The sequence below is a fragment of the Equus quagga genome, chromosome 14, assembly GCF_021613505.1.
Source record: "Equus quagga isolate Etosha38 chromosome 14, UCLA_HA_Equagga_1.0, whole genome shotgun sequence".
Classification (NCBI taxonomy): Eukaryota; Metazoa; Chordata; class Mammalia; order Perissodactyla; family Equidae; genus Equus; species Equus quagga.
Window position 1 is genome coordinate 27,603,486 of NC_060280.1, and position 25,296 is coordinate 27,628,781.

At 55.0% G+C, this 25,296-nt stretch overlaps 1 protein-coding gene across 5 annotated transcripts in view; it reads right to left on the bottom strand.

Annotated features, from left to right (window-relative positions):
- The window catches only part of ARAP1 (ArfGAP with RhoGAP domain, ankyrin repeat and PH domain 1), a 61,759-nt gene that overhangs the window by 26,642 nt on the left and 9,821 nt on the right, over positions 1-25,296 (bottom strand). For 2 of the 5 annotated variants that reach the window (XM_046685226.1, XM_046685224.1), the window contains exons 2-7: positions 17,785-17,878; positions 13,130-13,681; positions 1,815-1,981; positions 1,138-1,205; positions 364-494; positions 74-229 (exon numbers count right to left, since the gene is read on the bottom strand). In XM_046685226.1, the coding sequence (XP_046541182.1) occupies positions 74-229; positions 364-494; positions 1,138-1,205; positions 1,815-1,981; positions 13,130-13,638 (1,031 nt within the window). In that variant the 5' untranslated portion in view covers positions 13,639-13,681; positions 17,785-17,878. Of the gene's footprint in view, positions 1-73; positions 230-363; positions 495-1,137; positions 1,206-1,814; positions 1,982-2,257; positions 2,425-8,279; positions 8,638-13,129; positions 13,682-17,784; positions 17,879-22,838; positions 22,860-25,296 lie in introns of those variants that run through there. The other 3 variants (XM_046685225.1, XM_046685228.1, XM_046685227.1) reach the window with 3 other exon arrangements.

Sequence of the window (25,296 nt, forward strand, 5' to 3'; positions counted from 1 at the left end):
CCATGATACCAGTATACTAGAGCACTGCCTGCCCCATGCCAAGCACCAGAAGGACCCAACAGGCCTCACTCACCCCTGTGGTGGGTTCTTGTCCAGCCAGCCGGCCTTGATGACCGGTGTGACAGGGGTGGGGCCCCCAGGCAGCCCATCCATGGGGTATGGTGGGAGCTCGGGGATCAGGAGGCTGCTGGGCAAGGATGAGCTCAGGCTGCTGGTGTGCCATCCACCGCTGGGGGAGGAGAAGATGGAATGAGGAGGGCTGGGATGGGGGCTCCTGTGAGGGAGGGCTGAGGAGATGGGGGCTGGGCTTGGGGAAGGAGGATGGCTGGGTGGGAGAACCAGCAAAGAGGAGCGGACACTCACTTGGGGACGCCCTCATAGGCGTGGTCATCCTCATCTTCATCCCCTTGGTCATCCCCAGACAGTTCCTCTCCCTCGCTCAGGAGACTGGCCACACGCACGGCCCGTGGGACTCGGCTCACTGGGGGCTCCTCCTGTCCTCCAAGACCCGCTCAGCGTCATGCTTCCCTTTGAGGCCCAGATCACATCCACGCAGGGGCTGCCACACCCCCCTCTGTCCACTCCATCCCGGACCCACACAACTCAGCACTTTTACTTCTGTTTCCTCACACTCCCCTCCCCCACTGGCAGACTGCAGAGGGACCCAGGGAAACAGGGTCACAGAGACAGAGCAAATCAGTGCAGGCACCAGCCCACATCAGAGACAAAGACAGAAAGACAAAAGGATCGAGAAAAAGACGCAAGGGTGGAAACTGAAGACACAGAGAGAAAGGGTGACATGGGGACACAGAAAGTGAAACAGAAACAGAGGGACAGACACTCCAAGACGGATGTGCTGAAAACACCGAGGGAAGAGGGCACACACAGCCATGCAGATGCAGCTGAAGACTGTAGCTGGAGCCCCAAACCAGAGCCTCCAGACCCCCAGCCAGTGCTCTGGGGCCGTGCCTGACTCCTGACCGCCTGCACGGCAGACAGTGAAGAGGGAAGGGAACTCTCCTGGGAGCCCGCTGCCTTTCTCTACCTGGTGGTCCCAGGGTCTGAAAGGCAGCTGGGCAGCCCCCCCTCCACGCTGACAGGCAGCCAGCCCAAATCCTAACCACCACCCTGCCCCACCTTCTTGGTCATCACGCCAGCTGGGGCCCCTGGCCCCTCCTCCAGGACCTCATCGTAGTCAGAGTCATCTGGGGAGAGATGGGGTAGGGGAAGACTCAGAAGCAAGGAGCTTGGCCTCCCCTCCTGGGCACCTGGGCCTGGCTTCACAAAGGCCACCCTTGACCTGAGAGAGAACCCCACCGCCACCCACGCCTGGCTTTCAAGAGGCAGCACAGGGGACAGGAAGTGCTATTTATATTCTCGGGCCTCATAGGACGGCCCTGGGGGTGGCCAAAGGAGAGGCCAGGCTGCCACAGGAAGGTCTGAACAGGCAGCAAGCTGGGGGGCCACGGGCGGGGACTGTGTCAAAAAGGCTAAAAAAAACAAAGAGAATCAAGGATCAAGAAAGGGGGACAATCCAAGGAAAAGCAAACCATTCAGTCTTGGGAAATACTCCCAGACTTTAAACCATGGGCAACTCAAGAGGTTTGCCACATGCCGGCACCCAGCAGTTAGCAGGTCAGACAGGCTGGTGCTGTCTCCATTTTGAGGATGGAGAGAATGGGCTCACTGTCCAGGGCCACACAGTGGGCGGGTGGCAGGGCCCAGGAGAAAGGGGAGAGCGATGCTCGCAGACTCTCGAGGGCCCCAGTCCCAGGCCACCCACCCAGAACCCCATGCCTGGCTCGGGCACTCACCGAACTCTGGGAGCAGGCGAGGAGGTTTCGGGGGGATCTCCGGGGTGCTGGGAGGTGGAGAAGGGGGGTGGGGAGGCCCCCGGGGGAAGGCGGCTGGGAGCTCCTCAGGCTCTGGCTGGGTAGGGGACGACAGTGGTGGCAGCAGTGATTCCTCCTTGGCGGGAAGGCTGGGAACAGATCAAAAGTTGGGCCCCAAGGGGTGAGCTCAGTGCAGCTGAGTCACTGGGCCAGTGTCACCAAGCGACAGGGCCAGGACTCAAACCCACTGAGCCCCCAGCTCACCTGAGCTGCAGCAGAACTCAGACAGGAGCCCTCCTCTCCACACTGCCCTCCTGGCCCCGCTCCCTTGCCCCAAACCCTCCAAGCCTCCCCCAGAGCCTAAAGGCAGCAGGCACCTTCTTTGGCCTGCGTGAGCTGGCCCCACATTGCTGTGACAAACTCACCTGATCCCACCCGACTCCTCTTGCACACCAGCTCCTCGTCTCTACTATCAGTCCCCCAGAAACCCTTCCCTGACTCCAAGGCCAGGTTCGGGCCCCTGGGCTCCCACAGCCAGTCTGTCACAGCACGGATCACACTGCTCCCTGCAGGCTGAGTGTCTCCCGAAGGGCTTTGGCGTCAGAGATGTGGGTTTAAATCTTGCCTCAGTATTAGTTCCTGTGTGTCCTGGGGCAAGCACCTAGCCTCTCTGAACCTCAGTCTCCTCTTCTGTAAAGTGGGGACTACATCACCTACCTAGTGGGGTGGATGGAGGATTAACCAAGACAAGGGTGTCGTATGCCAGCACACAGGATGCACGAAGACCACCAGCTGGAACAAGGGGCCTGCCCCACGCATCCCGCAGGGGCCAGTGAGGAGCATGAGGGTGGGTGGGCAATCTACCCCACAGGTTGTTTTCAGGCTGGTCTACGGCCCCAGTGTTCCTGACAGTGATGGACAGCATATGACCACCACAAGGCAAGAAGGGCTGGGCGTGATCAGGATGCCAGGCCTTGGCTCCTGCTGTTGCCTCCCCCAGGAACACCCGTCTCCCTGGTCTCTGACTGGAGAACGTCTCCTCATCCTTTCTCTCCAAACTCAAGCCCCCCTTCTCTGGAAGTCTTTCCTGACCCCTCCTTCACGCTCCCCCTGCCCACATTCCCCTCTGTTATGAGCTTTAGACAAATTATTCCAAATAACACTTTTTAAAAAATATCTCCCTCCTTTGGTCCAGGTGTTGTCCTGACTCCGGTCTGTGTGCTCTCAGGACCTGTGGCTCCTCCCTGTCAGCCCGCACTCCCCTCCCCTCCGTGTGCAGGGAACAATGAACAGAACCCTCCCCTTCTGTGGAGAAGCTACCTGCAGCTGGCTTTCCTACTCTGTTCCCCCAGAAACCTGCTAAAGGCGGGAGGTCAGCCATGCTCCCAGACCACAACGCCTCTGGCGAAAGTGGCCAAAAGTGGCCCGAGTAAGGAGCTGCCCCTGGACTGGGAGAAACTGTGAGTGATCTCTCGACCTGGTGGAGAAGCCAGAGCTTTTGGCTCGGCTGAGTGTGATGGCTTCAGCCTGGGCACATCCCGTGCAGGGACCTGAAACCACACCTGTGGGGTTGTTGGAAGACATGTTGGCTCCTTGGGGCAAGAGGTTTGTAAGCCAGGGTGGCTCCCACACCTGTCCGCTGTGAGTCTCAGTCTGGCCCCCCGAGTTGTCCCCTGGAGGGCCACATAAAATGGCTCCTGGACAGCCATGTGGCTGGTGGCACTGACTGCTCCAAGGACCCCACAGCAGAGGAAGACCTGCCACTGACCTGGTGGCAGCTGCTCCCACCCTATATGCTTCTCAGGGAATCTAGGCCACGCGGGCCTACGGTAGTCCTGAGAGCCCGCATATCCAGCTGGGCTTCAGAATCCCCCCTGGTGGGCGCTGCACCAGGCTGTCTCCCCTCCTTGACCCTGAGTCTCTTTAGGGTGGGGCAGTATCGGACTTGCCTCTTATCCCCACAGCCCAGCACAGGGCTTGGCTGAGTTAGCAACAAGAGCATGTTAAATGGGTGGGTGGAGAGACGGACGGGTGGATGGGTGGATAGGTGGACAGGTGGGTAGGTGGATAGGTTGGCCATTAGGGTTGAGAAGGAAGCAAACGAAAGGGTGAATGATGATGAAGAGGCTGTGAGTATCCACAGGCCCGAGGGCACGACCTGAGGTGTTGCCCCCAGGTGGTCAGGTACAACGTCCTTGGACACTTCTCGACAGGCAAAGCACTCTACTACACACAGCCTCGCAGACTCCAAGAGGAAGGGGCCCTTGGGGGCCTGGCCTGTGATCAGCTGAGAGCAGAACTCCAAGCTGTGGGGCCAGGACCAGCCAGACCGACCCAGAGGAGGTGGGGACAGACTCCACCCCTCTACCGACAAGCAGGGCTCAGCGGGCCTGGCTCCCCAACCTGCCCCAGCACTGAGGGCCAGTGCTGCGGGGAAGGTAGTGGCAACAGAGCATCCTTAGAGCCCATGCGAGGGATCTGCCCCTCCTGAGGCCTGCCTCCCCAGCATGTGGGTTCCTTCAGACCTTCTTCACGAGTGTATGCTCGGCACTCCTCAGGGATTCATAAATAAATGAAGACCTGGATTAACTAATTCTCATTAATTCCTTCATTTACTCATCGCTAGGGATCTATAAGATGTGGCTTATTGTTACTCCCACTTTACAGATGAGGAAACTGAGGCACAGAGACATGAAGTAATGTGTCCTTGACCCCTCAGCTGAGGTTTGCACTCAGGTAGTCCAGCACCACAGCCTGCAAGCTCAACCATCGGTGGCAAATGAGGCCACAGCGGGGATCTGAGGGCTACTCTGAGGGCTGCCTCCTCACACTGGCCACCCCGACTCAGGATCTAGGCAGCTGTGGAATTGACGTTCGGTCCAAGAGGGAATGTGATCACAGCTCTGACGGCTACTGTGACCATAGAAGGGAGAGGGGAACAGATGCAAAGAACTCCCCTCCCAGTAGAGCATTTGCAGGAAAAGGACTAGGTGCCAATAAGGTGGGAGCAAGGGGGCCCCTCATAGACCTCCAGGCCTTGTTCTAGCCACCTCCTCCAGGAGGCCTCCTGGCTGACCCCTGCCTGCCTACCACAGGGGACCCAGGTCATGCTGAGTCAGGGCCAGGCTCAGAAAAGGAGAAGTAGTGTCATGTAGGAAAACCCCAGGGGAAGGGACAGTGCCCACAGAATGGTCCCACCGAGCCCAAGTTCTGGCCACTCAGCGCCTGGACCTCTAAGAGTGGCCCCAGCTCCAATCTGCAGCTGAGGCCCAGCTGGGATGTTTCCCACCAACCTCTGACCTACGAGACCAGAAGACTGGCCCCAACCCAGAGCCCCAACTCTGAGCATGTGCTCTGTAGCCCCACCTCCAAGCCTCTGCTCACACCGCTCCCTCCGCACTGCCCTCTCCCTACCACCCCAGCCCATGGAAAGCCCATTGCACCTCAAAACACGGCTCACTGGCCTGTCCTCCAGGCAGCCTCCAAGATGCCCACACAGAGCTGCTCTCCCCCTGCCCCACCCCTGGCTCCCCGCTCCTTCCGCCCTGTTCTCCTCCAGCCAAGTGACACGTGGACCCTTCTGCTCTCCCCACTATGCCCACAGCAAGACCAGGTACTCCCGGGCAGGGGCTGAGGCACCCCAGCCTGGGCCCTCGGCCTAAGAAGGGCTATTGTACTGGATTAGGGCAGATACACAAGCCAACATTAAATCTAGGAGTTGGGGGCCATGACAGGGTCCCGAGTCAGGATGAGTAAGAGTACAGTGACCGTCTAATCCACCGTACAAACCAGAATGTTTCTGAAAGTTAAAGAGGCGCTATTAACAATGACTTGAGGGCAACAAGTGTAAATAGAGCCAGTCCCGAGCTAAACGCGACATGTGGTCGCTCTAGTTAAGAGATGGAGCTTTGGAGCCAGGCAGACCTGGGCTCAAATCCCAGCTCAACTGCTCATCAGCCTGCGACCTCATAGAGCAGGTCCTTTCGCTCCGAGCCCCACTGTCCCCTCTGATCTGCTTCCAGGCTGACTGATAACTCGATAAGGAGAGCCACTCTGCATGTCCTCAGCACAGCTCTCTCACTAAGGCTCTGGCTAAAGGAGGCTCAGGCTCCACAAGCTGAGCCAGGCACCTGCTTCAAAGCCTCCTCCTCCTCCAGGGTGGCCACCGGCTCATCCTCCATATCTTTCTGTCCACATCAATCTCTGGCCAAAGGAACTAGAACTCACCATGAGGGCAGGGGGACCACAAAGTGGGGCAGCCGGAATATCTCAGACTGGCCTTGAACCCATCCCAACACACATTCTAGCCACCCCTGACTGAGCTGCATTCCAGAAATGCATTCTCTCAGGCCTTTGCACATGCTGTTCCTTTCACCTGGAACTCTTCCCTGTCTGGCCACCTCCTACTCTTCCTTCAAAAGGTCCAAATCACACATCCTCCCCCTCCACTTTGTGCTTTCCCTCACGCCCTAGGCTGGGCTGGGGCCTCCTGGGGACTCCTCCAGCCTTCACACTTCTGATCTCTCAGTCCAGTTATGTCTGTCAATGTTTACTTCACTAAACTGACGTCAGAGGACCAAGGACCCAGGCCAACACCCTGTCCTGGAGTCCGGACCTTCCCACAAAAGTGTCACACAGGCTGGCCTTAGAGGGACCTGGCCAAATCCCCACCTCTGGACTCTCACTCACCAGCGGGGCCGACAGGCGGGGTCAGGCCCAATGATCTGGACATATCCGTCTCCCACCCTGACTGCCCCTTCCCATAGGGAAAACTTTCCCAGCCGCTCACTTCCTCATTCGTGCCCTGGCCTGGCCCTCAGTCCTACACTTCTTCCTTCCTCCGTGGCTGCCCCAGCCTTCCTTCACATCATGAGACCCGAAGGTCAGCCCCTCCAGCACTCCCTGCTCTGTTCTGTTTACTTCCGCCCAGGCCGCAGCACAGAAGCCCTCCATGGGGTTTCAGTTGCTTAGATGTGATGTCTGCAGAATGCCTCTCAGCTTTTGCACATGCTGGGAGCCCCCTCAGGCCAATCCGTCTCTGTGCCACAGCATCATCCAACACAGAGAGGGCTTCAGCGAGTGTGTGTTGAATGACTGAATGACCACAACCCTACTCATGTCCTGATCACTAGAGAAGGTCAGCAGCTCACCCACCCCTCCATAGAGCAGCGCCCGATTAACCAGGTATCCACCCTGACAACCAATGCCTCACCCAGCTCTTAGCACTTCTCCGTGAAATAACAGCTAGCACTTGCTGAGTACCCACTATGTGCCAGGCATTCTGCTGGGGGCCTTTTTTCATTTAATCCCCACAATGACCTGGATCATCAACTCCACTGTGCTCAGGACACGCCTCCTCCTCCAGGAAGTCCACCCAACTGCTCCCTCTTCTAAGCTTACACATACTGTTGGGTCCTTCATGGCACATCTACCACCAGGCCGACACTGAGCTTCCCCACAGGCCAGCCCTGCTGTCGTGGGCAGGAGGAGACAGAGGCCTGGGTCTCCCAGGGCAGCTCTGTGCACTTCCGAGGCCTGACCCTGTGCCGGCTGGTGAGGGCAGCAGGGGCAGGAAGTTCAGCCCTCAGGGAGCTCAGGACTGTACTGAGCCCCTCTCCCCCATCCCGGGTGCCCAGCCCAGAGCTGGCCCGGCAGGAAGAGAAGGTGCAGGTGTCTGCTGGGCCCTACGGAAAGGTGAGCCAGGGGTGCAGGCCAGGGCCAGGTGCACGGACAGGACCTGGTAAGACGCACCTCTATGTCCCCAGGGACCTGAGCACACGCTGTTGAACTCATTAGGGACCCACAGTAATCAGGCAGAGGGGAGGCCAGCCCAGCCCCCCAACAACACAGGCACCCACTGCACCCCAGCCTGGGAAGGAGGAGTGGGAACCACACTGATGAAGTGCCAGCCCTCAGCAGGTCTCCCTGTCACTCTGGACTCAGGGGGCAGGCAAGGCAGTCAGCTGGGAGCTGCCCAGAGCCACTGCACCCTGTAACTTGACCCTGAGAGAAAGCACACCTAAGCCTCCTGAGGCGTCCTCAGGGGGGTGGGGGAGCCAGAATGGAGCAGATCAGCACTGGGTCCCTGAAGGGCAGAGACCCCACGGAGGAGCAGTCTGTGCGGCCCAGCAAACAGGCACGGTGGATCCCAGTGGACAGGACAGGGGCTCATGCGGAGATGGAGACCTGGGAACCCAGGGCAGGGGAAGGGAAGAGAGAAAAGGAGAAAAGGAGCAGGGGAAAAACAGAAAACGTGGAGAAAGTGAAAGAAGAGAGAAAATTCTGAGAGCAAAAAAGGGAGTAAGGAGAAAAGCACCACAGAAAACCCAGCCAGAGATGACAGACAGACAGACAGACAGAGATTCCTACCCTCCCAGGCCCTCAGAAGGAGCCCACCTCCTCCTTCCCGCCCCCCTGACAGCCCAGCCCAGGGCTGCCCCTGCTCACCCTCAAGCCGCCCGTGGCTCTGGCCAGGCGGCCCAGCGAGTGCTCCGGCGCTGCGTGCTGCCGCGCAGCCTGTGGCCGACCTGCCTGGGCTCGCAGACAGCCTGGCCCCTGTTCCCGGGGTGTGTCTGAGGACTGTCTGGGTCCAGGTAGGCTCTGCGTGCCTGTGATTTGTGTCCCTGCGTGTCTGTGATCACTTGTCTGCGTGTGTGTTTCTGTGTACAACTGTGGATCTGTCTGGGAGAGAGTGAGTGAGAGTGTGTGTGTGCGTGTGTGTGTGCGTGTCTCTCCCCCTACATCCAGTTCTGGTCTCCCCTGGCTTCCTGCTCTCCGCCTCCCCCACTCCCTGCAGCCCGGGCCAACACACACTTCCTGAAAACACTGACTGAGAGAGAAAAGTCACCCAGAATCCCCTGGGGCAGACACTTCCTCCCCGCCCCCAGGCCGCCCCCCCCACTCCAAGCTGGAATGGGACAAGCCACCCCAGTGCCTTACAGAGTGGACGCCCAGGAAGCCCTGGCCCTGGCTGGCCCCTCCCCACCCTCACAAGGAGGCTGGGAAAAAGGCTCTTTGAAGAGAGCAAGTTCTGCCCTGACAACAAGTGATCAGGCTTCAGGAAGTCCAGGGATTGGCTGGGCTTCAGGGCAGTCAAGGGTATGGATGGGAGTCCCCACAGTCTGACTCCAGCTGGCAGCTGCCCGCTCTGGGCAAATACTCTCTCTGCCCCAGGTATTGCCAGGCATCCAGGCATCAGAGAAGGAAACTGAGGCCCACAGCAGTCTGAGAGAGGCTCTGCAGAGTGACCCTGGAAATGATCCCTCTGCCACTCTCGGGGAAGCCGGCTCAGAGGTTCACATCTATGATACGTGGAGCTGAGTAGACTGGGCCCCAGGCCAGAAGGCAGGGTCTGAACACGAACTTCCCCTCTGCAGGGCTGCGTGACTCTGAGCAAGTTTCTCAGCATCTCTGCACTCATCAGCAAGTTCTCTACTACATGCTTAAATAATGGTGGAGGTGCAGACCCTTTAAGGGGGAAGTGGTGTCCTCCCAGGCCCAGCAGAATGGTGAGCGTGGTTTTAAGAGGCCTCACCCAGCTGCGACAGGAAGGAGGGGAACCAGCCCTCTCTGTGAAGTCCTCTCTCTTTCCAAGATGTCTGGGGCAGCACGGGTTGGTAATGGGAAGGGATCTGGGGTGCTGAGCTCAGGGCCCTTTAACCCTACTGTCCAGTCCGACGTGTGCTGAGGGCACACAGTGGGTGCTCAGTCAGCATGGGCAGCACATACACTCAGCGCCTGGCAGCAGGGACGCTCCTGCAGCTGCATCTATTCACTCAGACAACGTACACTTTCTGCGGGCCTATTAGGCACCCGGCACTGCTCCAGACGTTGGGGATTCAGCGGTCAACAAAATCCACAAGGATCTCAGCCCTAATGGAGCTGACGTTCTAGTGGGTTCATCTTCTTGGCAGCACAGGCACACACAGGCACACAAACTGGCTCACACCTAAGAGCGCACAAATACACACACCAATTCACATCACCCACAGCACATACTCACAAATGGACTGGGGCTGTTGGAGTCCCCACTGGGCCAGGACATGTGGGCACACGTGTGTGTGCACACAGGCCCTGATGAACAGGCATACACACCACACACATCACCACTGGAACTGCATAAATCCCCACATGCGTGTACATATTAGGATCACACGTCACCTCCCTTAGGACCTGTGCAGACGTGTGAATACACAGACACGCTACTACCCTGACAGCTTGCACAAACACACACAAACTGGCCAGGTGTGCCCTCACATGGAGTCACTCCCTCAAGAGTACACACAGGTACACACAGCAGAGAATCCCAAATTCTGCTGCAGAGCCTGGTGATGGTCTGGAGCCGGACAGAAATGCTCACTCAGTCACCACATGATCTGGTGTAGGAGGCCCTAAAATTGAGAGTGAGAGTCACTAGAGGGTGCAAGAGAGGAAAGGAATCTCAGAAAACGGGGACTCCTGTGAGGGGGGCAGGCGCAGGCCAGGCTGAGGAGTCCTCCACTGTGTACCAGGGAGCCTGGGGTCACAGGAAGGGGCTGTGAGGGGACAGGGTAGCTAGTCAGGTTCCAGCCTAGCCCCCACCTGCCTGACCTTCACCTATTACACACAGATGAGGCTCCATCTGCCACGAGCTTTCCTACCACTGAGCTTTAAAGACTCTGGACACCCCGGGAGCCCAGGGTGATAGGACAGCAGATGCCCACAATCCCAAATGTCAAAGTCCCCAGGACACAGGAGGCCAGGCTGGGCAGCTCACCTTCCACTACGCTCTGCCCTAAGGAATAGTCCCAAACTGTAATGAAGAATTGTCTATAAGTTCTCTCAGCATGGAATGAGTTTTGGGTCCTCTAGCTACAAGGGGCAGACTCCTGACCATGGGAACCTGGCCTCCCCTAGAAGTTGGCCAAGTGGTAAAGTTCAGACTGGGACTCTGAGAGTGGGGGCCAGGACCCTGGGGTGTGGACAGAACCCTTGCTCTAGCCAACAAGTCTCCTGAACTCAGACGTTAGCACCAGGAGGGCCAAGGAGGGCACCTGATGGGGTAATAGGCCCAGAGCAGCTCTTAGTCGGAGTCACAGCTAGCTGGGCCTGCCCCAGATATCCAGTCTCCTGGAACCCAGGCCTCCACTCCCCTACTGGGGGCTTTCGTGAGCTTCTTATGGACAAGGCCCTGCCTCCTGCCTTTGTTCACCCACTCCCACGCCCCTAGAGACAGACAGACAGACAGACACATACACACACACTCTCTCTCTCTCCATCCTGATGATGGAGTCAAAGGAAATAGAAATTACTCCTGCATGCAGGAGAATGGCGACTAGAGGGCGCAATGGCACCAAGAAACTGCCAAGTAGGCTGCAAGACAGGCTCCCGGAGGGACCCCAATACTGCCCCCAAGTTGTGTGAACCTGGAAAGGCACAAACCCTTATTGTGTTTCCACCAATCAAACCTCAAAACACCACAGCCTTGGCTCGGCCTTCAAGGCCCCTTTACTTAATGCCCCTCTCTGGGCAGGGAAAACCTCCAGACCCTCCCACAGGGGCTCCCTGAGCGTTACTTGGCATGGATCCAGCCAGTGCTCTCCTCCCTTCTCTGAACCTTAGTTTCTCTGCTTGAAAACAGGACACAAATCCCCCAGAAGGCCTGAGCAGGGAAGAAACGGGATTGTGTAAGCAGGGCACCCAGCATAGTGCACAGCACAGTCATGCACCACATAACGACATTTCGTCAGTGACAGACCACATATGCGACAGCAGTGTCATAAGATTAGCACCATAGAGCCTACGTGTGCAGTAGGCTGGACCATCCGGGTTTGTGTAAGTACACTCTATGATGTTCCCACAACGATGAAATTGCCTAACGACGCCTTTCTCAGAACACACCCCTATGGTTTGACACATGACTGTAATAAGGACCAGGAGACCTCTCTCTGCACATCCCTCCCTCCTCCAAGAAGCCTTCCCAGATTAGACTGACTTGATCCAAGTGCTACAATAAATCTCCACTATACCCCTGAATACTTATCCAGCCCCAGCTGGGGATGCTCCCTCCCGGCTGGGCACGCCAGCCAATGGCAGGAAGGGCGGGCACATGTGAAGGAGGTTAAAATGGAATGTCCACAGAAGTAGGAGGAAACTCAAGGAGTACTAGGAGCCAGGAGGGGAGAAAAGAGTTCTGAGGAGGAGGAAGGGTGAGTAGGATGTGGCCTGAGAAGTGTCCCCAGGAGCTTGTGACATTTGGCAGGAGCAGTGTGAAGGGAGAAGACAGGAGCACAGCACCAGGCCCTGGGCAGTTTCTGCTCCCCCACAGTGAGCTCATCACCCTGGGCTCCCTGTCCTGGGCTCCCCATCCTGGCTCCCCATCCTAGGGTCATTTCTGTCCTGGCTCCCCGTCCTGGGCTCCCCGTCCTAGGGTCATTTCCGTCCTGGATTTCCATCCTGGATCCCCATCCTGGGCTCCCCATCCTAGGGTCATTTCTGTCCTGGATTTCTGTCCTGCATCCCTGTCCTGGGCTCCCCATCCTAGGGTCATTTCCATCCTGGATTTCCGTCCTGGCTCCCCGTCCTGGGCTCCTGGTCCTAGGGTCATTTCCGTCCTGGGCTCCCCATCCTAGGCTCATCACCTAAAGCCCCATTTCCTCCAGATGCTACCTCCTGATGCCAGAATGTCCTTCCATCTCCCAGTATCTCACACTCACCAGGCCCCAAACTTAACTCCAGACTTCCTCTCAAACTCACTTCTGTCCCTGGGTCCCCAGATCAGTGATGGTACCACCATCCACCCAAAACGGAAACCTGGATACTGCTGTGTCTCCCCGTGCCTTCTCTGCTCGTGCCCAGGCTATCCCCAAGTCCCATGCACTCTAGGAGCCAGCTCTCGCTCCAGTCTGCCTCCTTCTCTGCAGTCGTGTTAGCACAGCCTACACAGGGGCCTCTCGCCTGGCCCTGTGCCCTCTCACTGGTCTCCCAGCCTCCTCCCCCATCAACCTCACCAGCAGCCAGAGTCATCCTTCTAGCAGTCAGCTTTCAGCCGATCACTCTGCTTAAAACCTTCCTCGCTGCCCCCCTGGCCTTCACAGCATGGCCCACCAGGACCATCTGCAAGCCTCACCAGCATTCAGTAGTCAGCCACACCATCCACTCAGAGTGCCCCAGACGGCGCTTTCCAGCTCTGAGCTTTGCATATGCTGTTCCCTCCACCGAGGCACCTTTCTTACCCCAGTGCCAAAGGCCACAAATGCCCCCTCCACCCTCTAGGGTCCTCTGCCATGTTCCTCCCACCCTGGATGGCATCCACTCACCTCACAAGCAGGCGGGAGGACCCAGTGCGGGGGGGCACAGGTGGAATGCTTAGCTCTGCCAAATGCCGCTTGGCGGGCAGTGGGGGCACCACAGGGTCCGGGGCAGCTGTGGACGGTGCGGAGAAGCAGGCAGGTGGAAGGCAGCTCCTCCGGGGTGGGATGGGTGGGGCAGGCAGTAGCCCCTCATCCTCTCCCGCTGTGGGTAGTGGCTCCGGTGGAGTTGTGGGCGCAGGCGGTAAGCGGAAGACATGACGCTTCATGGGCACGGGCCGTGGGGTGGAGCGGGGTGCAGGGGCTGGGGGCGTGTGGGCACGGAGCAGGCCAGCCAGGATACGGCGGCGGTGGCCGGGGAGTAGCATGCCCATGTCCACCAGCCGGGCATCACTGAGGCCTTGGCACTCCGTGGCCCACAGCAGTCCGTGCTGCTCAAAGAGCCCGGTGTACTGCTCCAGGTGCAGAGCCCGCAGCCACTCAGCCACTGACAGAGCTGCATCCCCAGCCTCTGCCATGGTTCCTGCCAGCAGAGGCCAGCCAGCAGGACTCTGTCCCGACCTGGAACAGACAGATGGGCACAGGTGAGAGGCATGACCAACCAGGTGTAGCTCCTCAATGAGCAACCCTCTGTGGCTCTCCAATGCCATGCGGTCAAGCTCTGTCCTTGAACTTTCTCCCCTGTGCTTCACGTGCCAGGCAAGGCCAGGTACCGCCAGGTCTCTGAACACACACGCTTTTCCCTCTGCCTGAAACCTGACACTTCCACCCCCACCCTCCATCACACCCCTGTGGCTTCCTAGCAGCCAGCTCACATCTCCTCCAGGAAGCCCTCCAGGACCCCCAGAGTTGGTACCACCCCTAACCCCCATCCACAGCCTCAGCCACTGCTGCGAGGCTGGCAATGGCTGTGTGTGGCACACACACCCTCTACTGCCCTCTGCACAACCCAGGCAAGGGCCTGATTCCTTCTGAGGCACCAGTTCCCAGCTGAGGGCCAGGCCCAGGAGCTTAGCCAGTACACGTGGGACTGCAGGATACCAGGGCTGGACCCCCTGCAGGCCTAGTCTAGGGGCTGAGCCGCACCCCATCTCCATGCCCCTGGAGGAAGCGGAATGCTGGAGGAGGTAAGTCAACCCAGCATCACAAGCTTCTGGGGCTCTGGCGCTGTGAATGAGTCACCCCTCCCACCACCAAGGCGGGAAAGTAGGTAATGTATAAAAGGCCATTCATTCGTTTGTTCATTTGAAAGAGTCTCATACTGGGCCATGGAGACTCAGGTCCTACCCCCATGCTCCAGAGCTCCTGGCCCGGCAAGAGTCAGAAACGGACAACACAGAGAGACAGCGATTCACAGATCAAAAGAGAAAAGTCATCTGATCATCTCCACAGACACTAAAACTCAGTACCCAGCATACTTAAAAACCTTACCAAAATAGAAAAGGAATGATCCTTCCTTAAAGTAAAAACCAGCACCACGCTTAATGGGAAAACAATAGAAAAACTTTCATTAAAGTGAGGAATGAGACAAGGATATCCACTTCTTTATGACTACTACTATTATTATTATTATTATTATTACTCACATTGCTCTGAAAGTTCTGGAGAACAAAGATAAACAAAAAGGTATAAAAATTAGGAAGGAAGATACAAACTACGAGAATATATGAATATGAATAATACGAATTTCGAGTTGGAAAATCCAAGAAACTCAACTGAGAAACTATTACAAACAATGAAAGAATTTAGTAAGATAGTTGGTTTCAAAATTAATATAACAGAAATCATTATTCATAAGCAACGACCAGGTAGAAACCAGGATGAAAGAACCCATTCACAACAGCAGCACAAAATACAAAAACATCAAGAATAAACTTAACAAGGGATGTGCAAGATGTATAGGAAGTCAAATGTGGAGCATTACTGAGGGGCAGAAAGAAGACCCAGACAAATGGAAAGACACAGCATGCTCCACATCACCAAGATATTAATTCTAAGTTAATTTATAAATATGCACAATCCTATTAAATACACACACAGAATTTTTTTGGGGAGCTAGACAAGCTGATTGGAAATTTCACGTGGAAAAATAAACAGGCAGGAAGAGCGAGGAAAATTCTGAAAGCAGGGGATGGTGGAAAGGAAGGGTAAAGAGTGAGAATCAGCCTCACCACGTTAAAATATATAAAGCCAGATTAATTAAAATAGTCATGCTACCAGCACTTAAACAGAACAGAAAATTAAAAAATAGACCCAAATACATATAAGAATTTGGTATACAACAAAAGTAACTCAAGCTGGTGGGGAAAAGATGGAGTATTAAGTTGTTGGGAGAGCTGTGGAACAATCTAGAAACAAATTAAGTTGGACCCTACCTCACACCTTACAACAGGATAAATTAGAGATGAATCAAAGATTTCATAATAAAAAATAAAACCCTGGAAGGATTTTAAAAATCATCTCAGAGAGGCAAAAGCGTTTTGGAAATGCTACAAACCCAGAAGGATAAAGAAAAGAGTGAGATATTCAACTGTATAAAAATCAAACATTCCTGCATGATAAAAAAAACACCATAAGCAAAGCCAAGAGGTAAAGGACAAACCAGGGCATGTCTGCCACTCATATGCCAAACATAGGGCTAATTTTCCTAAAAGTTGAAAAGCACCTAGAAATACAAAACAGATCAATAACCTAACGGAATTATGGGCAAAGGATACAAACAGAGAAGTTCACAGAAAGGGAAATATAAATGGCTCTCAAACATGTGAAAAGGAACTTAACCTCCCACACTAAGCGGTGAGAGGTGAGGCATTCCCCGGCAGCCAGCAGCAGGAGTGCCTCTCAAGGGCAGGGCCACAGCAGCTGGGACAGCCCCAGCGCTTCTGCTCTCCAACCCAGCCACCCTCAGTCACGTCTCCTGCAGTCTTACTGGCACACGCTGGAAACGACCATATAGAAGGTTATGGTTTTAGTGCTGCATATAAAAACAAAAGATTGGAAATAACCACAATATCCATAAATCGGAGAATGGTTAACTAAATTACGGTGTAGTCATACAATAGAATACTGAGCTGCCATAAAAAATGAGGAAACTTCTTACATATTGACATGTTGTCATGTGAGTAAAGAAAGGTGCCGAACAGTATATATAACACTCTGCCTTTTAGGTAGGGAAAAAAAAAACAAAGGGAGAGGAGAGATAGGTACGCATCTACTGGTCACTGCATAAAACATCTCTGAAAATATGCACAGGAGACAAGGTGGGGCTGGTTGCCTCTGAGGAGGAAAACTGAGGGCTGAGGGGACCGGGGGAGCAGAGGCAGCGCCAGATTTCACGGGGCCTGACGCTGACATAATTTGGATGCCCTCCTTACAAAAAATACAAGATTATCATTTTGCAATATATAGAAATATCAAATCATTATGTTGTTCACTCGAAACTAACATAAATGTTATATGTGAATTACATTGCAATAAAAAAATTTTAATTAAAAAAAAAGAGTATCTTACTTTTGTAAAAATTTATAAAAACACAAGACCATGTGCACACACTGCCTGGGCCCCTCCCTGGGCCCTGGAAGGATCCAGAAGCTCAAGTCCATCAGCTTCCTGGAAACCCACCCCTGGTTGGGAGGGACGCACTCCACTCCACAGGTGTTTCTATCACCCAGATTTTGAACTACGTGAATATTTTTTAAAAGGCTCCTGAGGAACAGAAAGGAAGATAAAAACAAACAAAAATACATTCTTGGGTAAGCCGGCTCTCAACATTGTAAAGACATCAGTTCTTCCAGTGTTAAGCTATAAGACAATCCCAGCTGGGGCCAGGCCTGTGTCCCAGTGGTTAAGTTTGCATGCTCTGCTTCGGTGGCCCAGGGTTTCGCAGGTTCGGATCCTGGGTGCGGACATGGCACCGCTCATCAGGCCATGCTGAGGCGGTGCCCCACATGCCACAACTAGAAGGACCCACAACTAAAAATATACAACTATGTACCGGGGGGCTTTGGGGAGAAAAAGGAAAAATAAAATCTTTTAAAAAAAAAAAGACAATCCCAACCAAAATGACCCCCCAGAATTTGTTTAGACAGGCAGATTCTGAAGTTCATAAAAATTAAAGATTTACTGTTAGGTGGAAAAGCAAGGTGCAGAACAGTGTTTTAGGATGTAAACATTGGAGTTAAAGAAAACGTACACACATACATACACACATGCACACATAAACACAGAGTGCCCCTGGGTGGGTTTACAGGAAACTGCCTTTTCCAAGAATTGGCAGCTGGGAGCACAAGGGAGGGAGGGTTACCTTTCACTATATTCTCTGTATCTTTTTAATTTTGGACAAATTTAAAATAAATAAACAAAATCTAAAAGATAACATGATCATATGGGAATGAGAGAGACCATAACTCACCAGGCTCAGAAGGGAATCAAGTAAGCAGATACACCCCCACCCCAAGCCATGGTCCCCGCCCCGCCCCGTCCCATCCCTCCAAAGCCTCCGAGGAGGCTCTTCACAAGGTCCTGGGCCTCACCCTCTCTCTGCCGCTCAGCCTCAGTTTTCACAATGGAAAATGGGACCTCAGGTCTCACCTCCACCCACCTCAATGTTGGGGCTTAGTCTGCCCCACCCAGCCCAGCTCCGGCCCTCCCACCTCCTGACTCACCTCCTGATTCACCCGCTGGCCTGCCCAGGACCCGGGGTCCTCACAGAGGCAGCAGCTACGCTGAAGAGCTCCTCATCGTGGCCCGAGGTGGAAGCTGCAAGGACAGGGGTGAAGGAGAAAGTCCGTGAGGCAAGGCCACTTTGAGCAGAGGGACGCCAGGAGGAGGAGGGAAGCAGGGAAAGAGGAAGGAGGAGGAGGGGGACGCGGAAGGGGGAGAGGGTTGGGGAAAAGCGAAGAGAGGGAGGGAAGGAAGCGAGAGATGGGGAAGAGGGGAGAGGAAGAGAAGGAAGAGGAAGGAAGGGTTCAGGGAGCCTAACAGAAGCCTGTGATGTGGAGGTTAGACAGGAGGAAGGCCTTCCAGTGGGGGTGAGGAGGCAGACAGACAGGACTGCCCAGAGGTGGGGGCCACACAGGTGGTAAAGGGGAGTCAGGACTCCCCATTCTCTGGCCCTTCCCCAGGACCAGTGGCTGGGATTGTAGGGGCCTGGCCACGAAGCTGGATGGCCCCCAGGAATGACACGGGGAGCAGGCAGAGGTAGCTCCATGACTGAGGCAGTCCCCCCACAACACAGAGCCTGTCGGAGAGAGATAAGGGACCCTGAGGAGAAAGGACCCTCTCCACCCAGCCTGAGAGCCATGAGGTGGGCTGAGGGCTGAGCAGGGAACAGAGGCAAGGGCATGAGATCCCAGGGGCCCTGCACCTAAACACGTGTAGGAGCCCAAAGAGGGTGTTTCCAGACAGGAGGAGAAGGCGCAGGCCATCCCTGAGAGCAGGCCACCAGCCAGCGCAGATGGCCCCAGCTCTGGGCGGGAGTGGGGAGGGATGGGCAGGCCTGGGGCAGGGCCAGCCCATAACAGCTGGGCTCTGCATGATGGCTTTACGGGGGTATTCGTGAACATTTTAAATTTACCTGTTATGTATTTATCTTAGGTAGACTCCACAGTTATTTCTTAGGATAGGACTAAAATAGGTATATGTTTTAAAAGTGAGTATTTTAAAAATAAATTTTAAGTAATTAGTACTTCAGAAAGAATTGGCAAAAAATAGTGGTGCTACTTAAACGGCAAATTTAAAAAACGAACTCTAGACAACACAAATAGTCCTTACTATATGCTAGGTACCTGAGCACTTTTTAAAAACTTATTTAATCCTCACAGCAACCTTATGAGGTACATACCTCATACTTCAAGATGAAGAAACTGAGGCAGAGAGGTTAAGTAACTCGCCCAAAGTCGCACAGTTAGGAAGGGGCAGTTTGAATCGAGCCTAGATCTGCTTTGTCCAATACAGTAACCAGTAACAGCCTCACGTGGCTAGCGAACACGCAAGATGTGGGTGCACAATAGGAGGCGCTGCAGAAAACACACACTGGCTTCTGAAGACAATACAAAAAAGCAAGTATATAAAATATCTCAATTTTTTTCTATTTATTACATAATGAAATTATAATATTTTAGATGCTTGCATAAAACATATTATTAAAATTGATTTCACCTGCTTCTTTTGAACGTGGCCACAGAAACTTTCAAGCGCACTGTGGCTCACATCACGTTTCTCTTGGACAGTGCGGCTCTAGACTCTCGACCACTCTGCTCTCGTCCTCTCCAAAGCAATCGCGAGCACGAACAGCGGCCACAGGCCGGGCTCTGTTCTAAGGGTTCCACGGCCCCAAACACCCTGCTAGAATGACCAGGGCTAGGAAACAGGAAACCACTTCTGTCCTGGAGGAGGGCCCCGCCCTCTCCTGGGCCTCTCTCAGGTTCCTATTCCTGCACTAAAGGCTTCAGGCCAAGGTCAGACTTGGGGACTCCGCATTGACACCCCTCTAGGACAGACCTGCTGAAGGCCCTGGAAGCATGAGCCAGACCTCAGAGCTGGACCCGTCCTCCAGGCACCTCAGGCTGGTGGAGTGAGACACCACTCAGGCAGCAAAAATAGCCCCTGGGGCCTTCACCAAGCTAGGCTCAGGAAGGCTTCCTGGAGGAGGCAGCTCCTTGAAAAAAGAAGTTTGGAGCAGTGTCCTGATGAGCCATGCTAGAGCCTGAGGCAAAGAAAGAATGGCAATGCTGAATTTCTTTATTTAAGATTTTTGAGAGCCCGCCATAATGGCCTAGTGGTTAAAGTTCGCAGCACTCTGCTTCCGGGGCCCAGATTCAGTTCCCAGGTGCAGAACCACACCACTCATCTGTCAGCAGCCATTCGGTGGCAGCAGTGCACACAGAAGAACTAGAAGGACTTACAACTAGAATATACAACTATGCACGGGGGCTTTGGGGAGGAAACAAAAAATAAGTAAATAAATAATAAAATAAAATTTTGACATTTTGTTTATCTTGAGGGGTTTTTTTCGTTAATTTTGATTTTTCAAAAAATATTGCGGGGCTGGCCCGGTGGCACAGTGGTTAAGGGCACACGTTCTGCTTCAGCGGCCCAGGGTTCGCCAGTTCAGATCCCGGGTGCAGATGTGGCACCATTTGGCAAGCCATGCTGTGGTAGGCGTCCCACATATAAAGTAGAGGAAGGTGGGCACAATGTTAGCTCAGGGCCAGTCTTCCTCAGCAAAAAGAGGAGGGTTGGCAGCAGATGTTAGCTCAGGGCTAATCTTCCTCAAAAAATAAAAAAAAAGATGATAAAAATATATATATATTGCTTAGAGGCCAGTCTAGTGGCGTAGTGGTTAAGTTCATACACTCCACTTCAGGGGCCCAGGGTTTGCGGGTTTGGATCCCAGGCACAGACCCGCACACCACTCATCAAGCTATGCTGTGGCTGCATCCCACATACAAAATAGAGGAAGATGGGCACAGGTGTTAGCTCGGTGATAATCCCTCAAGCAAAAAGAGGAGGACTGGCAACAGATGTTCGCTCAGGGCCAATCTTCCTCACCAAAAAAAAAAAAAAAAAAAAGTATAGAGAAAAAGAGCATGCGCTTAAAAATATTATTTATCTTGATTACTGAGCTTTTTGGTGTTCCCCCCCATTATATTTTGCATCTGAGGCAAGTGGCTCACTTGCTCCAGGCCAATCCTGGCCCTGATTTGGAGGCTGAAGCCCTTCAGCTGCTATGAGATATCACTCAGTCTCTGCCCCCAGGGAAGCAGGGACCCGGCAGAGGGGAGTGTCATCCTGTTGCAACAGCATGGTCACAAGTTGGGGGATTCCCCTCCTCCACCCCAAGAGCCCAGCTCAGGCTTTAGCACCCAAACACTCCACCTGCCCCTGCTTCTCCCATCTCCCCACAGGGCCTCTCTGCTGTGCCAACTACGGTCCCACCCCTGCTCAAAGCCCTTCCACACTTCCCAGTGCCCTCAAGGCCAGCTCCTCAGCTGCCCCAGTCCTGATGTTTACAGATGAAGAAACGAATACCCACAGGGAGGAAGTGACTTGCCTAAGCTGTCCATGACATACCCCCAGCCCGAGCGAGGCTGGGCCGGCCCACGACTCCCACCATTTCACATTTTACACCAGGCACCAGCCTGGCACATGGGAGCCCCCGAAACTGTCTGCTGACAATGAGTAAATAAACCACATCCTCCCACCTTCAGGTACCGATTCCAGGCTGCTTCCTCCAGAAAGTCCTCCCTGACCACCCACTCAGGCTCCTAGGCCTCGGAGGCTGAGCCACACAGCTCAGCACTGATCTTGCTCTGCCTCTGGTTGTTCCATTTGTGAGGGTCCATCTCCACCCAACCCACAGCCTGCACGCCTTCTTGTCCTCCCTGCCATCCACAGTAGAGCCCAGGACCCGGCTGGGCTCACAAGGGCACTCAGTCCAGAGGTAAGTAAGAGTTGTCTGGAATCTCTAATCCTTGCCAGCCAGTCCTTTGTCAGGTCTGGCCTGAGTCCCTCTGGCCGGAGCCAAAGCTTTTGCCCTTCTGTTCTCTAACAACCCTCAAGGGCAGAGTTTAAACCTGACTGCCCCTTCTCTGTTTCAGCCCAGCACCTCCCGCGTGCCATCCCTGCCCATCTGACTAGGGACACCAATTCTGCCAGTCCAGCAGCAAGGCGGTCCAGAGCCTCAGCCAAGGAGAGGCATGCTCCCGCTTCACTCCCTAAGTGCCCACCACGTGCCCAGCTCCAGCAGATTTCCACCTTGAAGTCGGCCGTCCTCATGACAACCCCAAGGCCTGGGACTTTCACCCTATTTCATGGAGGCTGTGTGAGGTGGGAACTTGCCCAGGTCACTTGCTAGAGCCAAAGGGGCCTTCAGAGGCTGTAACTGCCTCTGTCTGGCGGAGTCAGCGAGGCTTCCAGAGGGCACTCCTGAGCAGGGCCTTGAAGGATAAGTAGGAAGTTGTCCTTCCAGGCAAAGGGAACTGAGTGTGCAAGGCCCAGGGATGGGAAAGGACCTGGCTGATCCAGAGCCGAGGGGATTGGGAAAGGTCAGTAGCAACACAGAGAAGTTCAGGACCGGACGGCCCGCCCTCGGTCACCACAGAGCCTGCTGACCCATGTGGGCGTGAGCCTCCTTTTCGTTCTGATCTGCACAAGCGAGTCAGGCCTGGGTCAGAGCAGCCGTGAAAGTCCTAACTCCTTCTAGATTCAGCTCAAGAGTCCTCGTGGCCAAGACCCAGCCCCAGATTGCATCCTTAGCTCCCCCTCTGCACAGAGCTGTGCTCGGGTTCAAGCAAAGCCCCAGAGGTGGGAGGAGCAGATGGGGAGGAAGGCAGCCCAGGGGTCCAGACCTGAGGCCTGAGCTTGTCCCCTCTCACCTCCTCCTCTCCTGCACAGACTCCCACCCCAGGCAGGCTGGGCAGGAAACCCGGAGTCCAGACCTCAGGAAACCCCTCAGAGCTCCCCACATAAAAACCAAGGACAGTACACACCCAGCCTTGGCCAGGCCCGGGTCCACAAACCACACCACACCCATACCACAAACGTACACCTCACACCACCTCCAGGGACACACACCTCCTGCCCCACACAGCAGCCACACAAACAGCCTTCAGTCCCCACACTGCCTACCAACAACTCGACTGCATACAACTGCCCCCGAGCCTCATGATGTCCAACACCCCCGCCCTCACCCCCCAGCCCAATCACCAGGTGATACCTATGGGCAGGGCCACCTCAGTCTCCCGCCCTCCGGGTGCCACCCTCCTGGGTGTTCGCAGGACTCGGCTAATGCAGGCAAGAGGACTGGAGACACTTCCCTTAGATATGAGGAACTAGGTGGGGGCTGGGTTCCTGGGCCGGAGGGTGGAGAAGCGGCCCCCGCCCCTCTGCAGAAGCCAGCTCCCTCCAGTCCTGCCAGGCAAGGCAGCAGGTGCAGCCCTCGGGCAGGCAGCGGACTGACCGGGGGGCCAAGAAGCCTATTTTCTGTCTCCCAGGGACTTGTGGCCACTGCATGCTAGTCCCAAGGAGGCATACTGGGGTCTTCTGCCCTACTCCAGCCCCAAATCTCTATCCTGTCACTGGCCGTGGCACCAGATTTCTGCCCTGTCCCATCTGTGGCGTGGCCTGTCTTCTGGGGTCCCAGGAATGGTGGGGGCTGACCAGGAGCAACCCTTAGGGCAGTGAGTTCCTCTTCCTTGCCCCAAGGACCTGGGTGCAGAGAGAGCAGCCTCAGCCACCTGCTGGGGAGCCGGGGCCACTGGCAAGTCCCTGGGCTCTAGGCCAGAGCCCCTCCCCAAAAACGCAAGGCAACTCTGGGTTCCAGTCCTGGCTCCATCACTTCTTGCCTGAAGACCTGGGCAAGTCATGTCACATTCTGAGCCTAAGCCTCCCCTTCCACAAAGCAGAGCTGTCATCCAGATGACTGTGACACGTCACCATGTGTGTACTAGAGGCCACGCTCACTCATCTGCACACTCCTCTACTGCTAAGACAGACAGTTCCTGTTCCCAGCCCCAAGGCCTTGGCTGCTCCTGACCAGAAGGGCCTTTAGTGCTGGCCTTTTAGCCAGGCCCTAGTCTGGCCCCTCAGCACCCTGGAGGGCTCAATTACTCCAGGCACCAATGAGTATCACACCCTGCCTCCAGCCACATCCCCTGCAGGGCTCCAGACTGGATACCCCGATGTCCCCCGACCTCCTCCTGGATGGCCCCAGGCACCACACATTCCCCATCCAACACTAAACTCACCAGCTCCCTCTCTGGGAAAGCAGGGCTGCCTCTAACCCAGGCTGGGCCTTTGAGCAAATTAGAAAAACGCCTCCTCCTTCAGGCACCCTACAGCAGGGTACACAGCTCAGCAAAGAGGACAGTCTGGGTTTCAGTGCCCTCGCTCCCTGCTCTCACCTCCCCACGCCCACCTGGTACCCTTGGGCAGTGCACAAAATGCACATCCTGACCTGGTGAGAGGCAGAATATTTTAACAACCTCCTTGGGGCAGCCCCATCAGCACTGCCCTCATAAAATGTAAAATCCGTTTTATCAAGAACCAAGAGACATTAAAGACTAAGGGACAGTGACATCCCTGACCTCAACTTCAGGCCCAGCCCTCACTCCCACCCCAATCTTGAAAGACGACCACTTTCTACAACCTTCATGTCTGTACTGTTTAAAGTTTTTACAGTTGCTTATCACTTTGATAATTAGAAGAAAAAATGATAAAAGTATTTTAAGTCTATTAGAATTGAGTTTGTCCCAGTTTGTTCCCCAAAACCATCATTAGAAAGCAGCTTTATGATTTTAAATATAACACGCAGAGACTAAGAGAACAATTATAAACGAAACTGCTGATTTCCTGGGCCATCTGGACTGAAGAATGAGAAACTGAGACCCAAAGCTCGCTCCCTCGCCACAGTGTCTCACCCTCCCAAACGTCTAAGACACAGCTTATCAAATAAGGTCCCCTCACCACGGACCCGGGGGCCCGGAGCAGACTGCGGCCATGGACTTTCAAATGGGAAATGGGCCGAGCTCCATTAGTAAACACGAGACTCCAGGGTCCCTGTGGCTGTCCTCTAGATAGCATCGAACCCACCCTAGCCCTGGCCCTCACCCACGTTCCCCCAAACCTCACCGAGGGCCCCCTCATGCCCACGCCCCACCCTGGAGAGGGTCAGACAGGGAGGCAGGTGTGGGGATGAACGTCGGAAGCACCTTACTTGCAAATGAAGAAGGCGCAAGTTTAACGGTTTGGTTTTTAGCCCTTCTCAAAGTATATGACATACTGACGCCCCTCGGCCCTACCGTACCCCCACCTCCAAACGGATCACTCTGGACCACTCCCTCCCTTCCTTATTACCATGTTATTGACCCACTCCCTCCTCTCCATCCCCGCTGCCCCCACCCACCCAGGCCTCCCCAGCCTGCCTGGGCTCCTGGGCCCTGCTCCCTGCCTCTTGCCCTTCCCCACTGCAGCCAGGGCCTCCTCTAGCTACTCCTCCAACCCATCACCAGGCAGAGCTCCCCGCCAGAACCCTGACCCAGACCCACCTTCCCTACCCTACCCCCTCACTCTTTAGGCCTCAGCTTAGACCCTTCCCACCCTGAAGGGTGACCCAAGCAGCCCCACAGTACCTGTGGAGACCTGGGGCACTCCCACCAGGAGCACACCAGGAGACC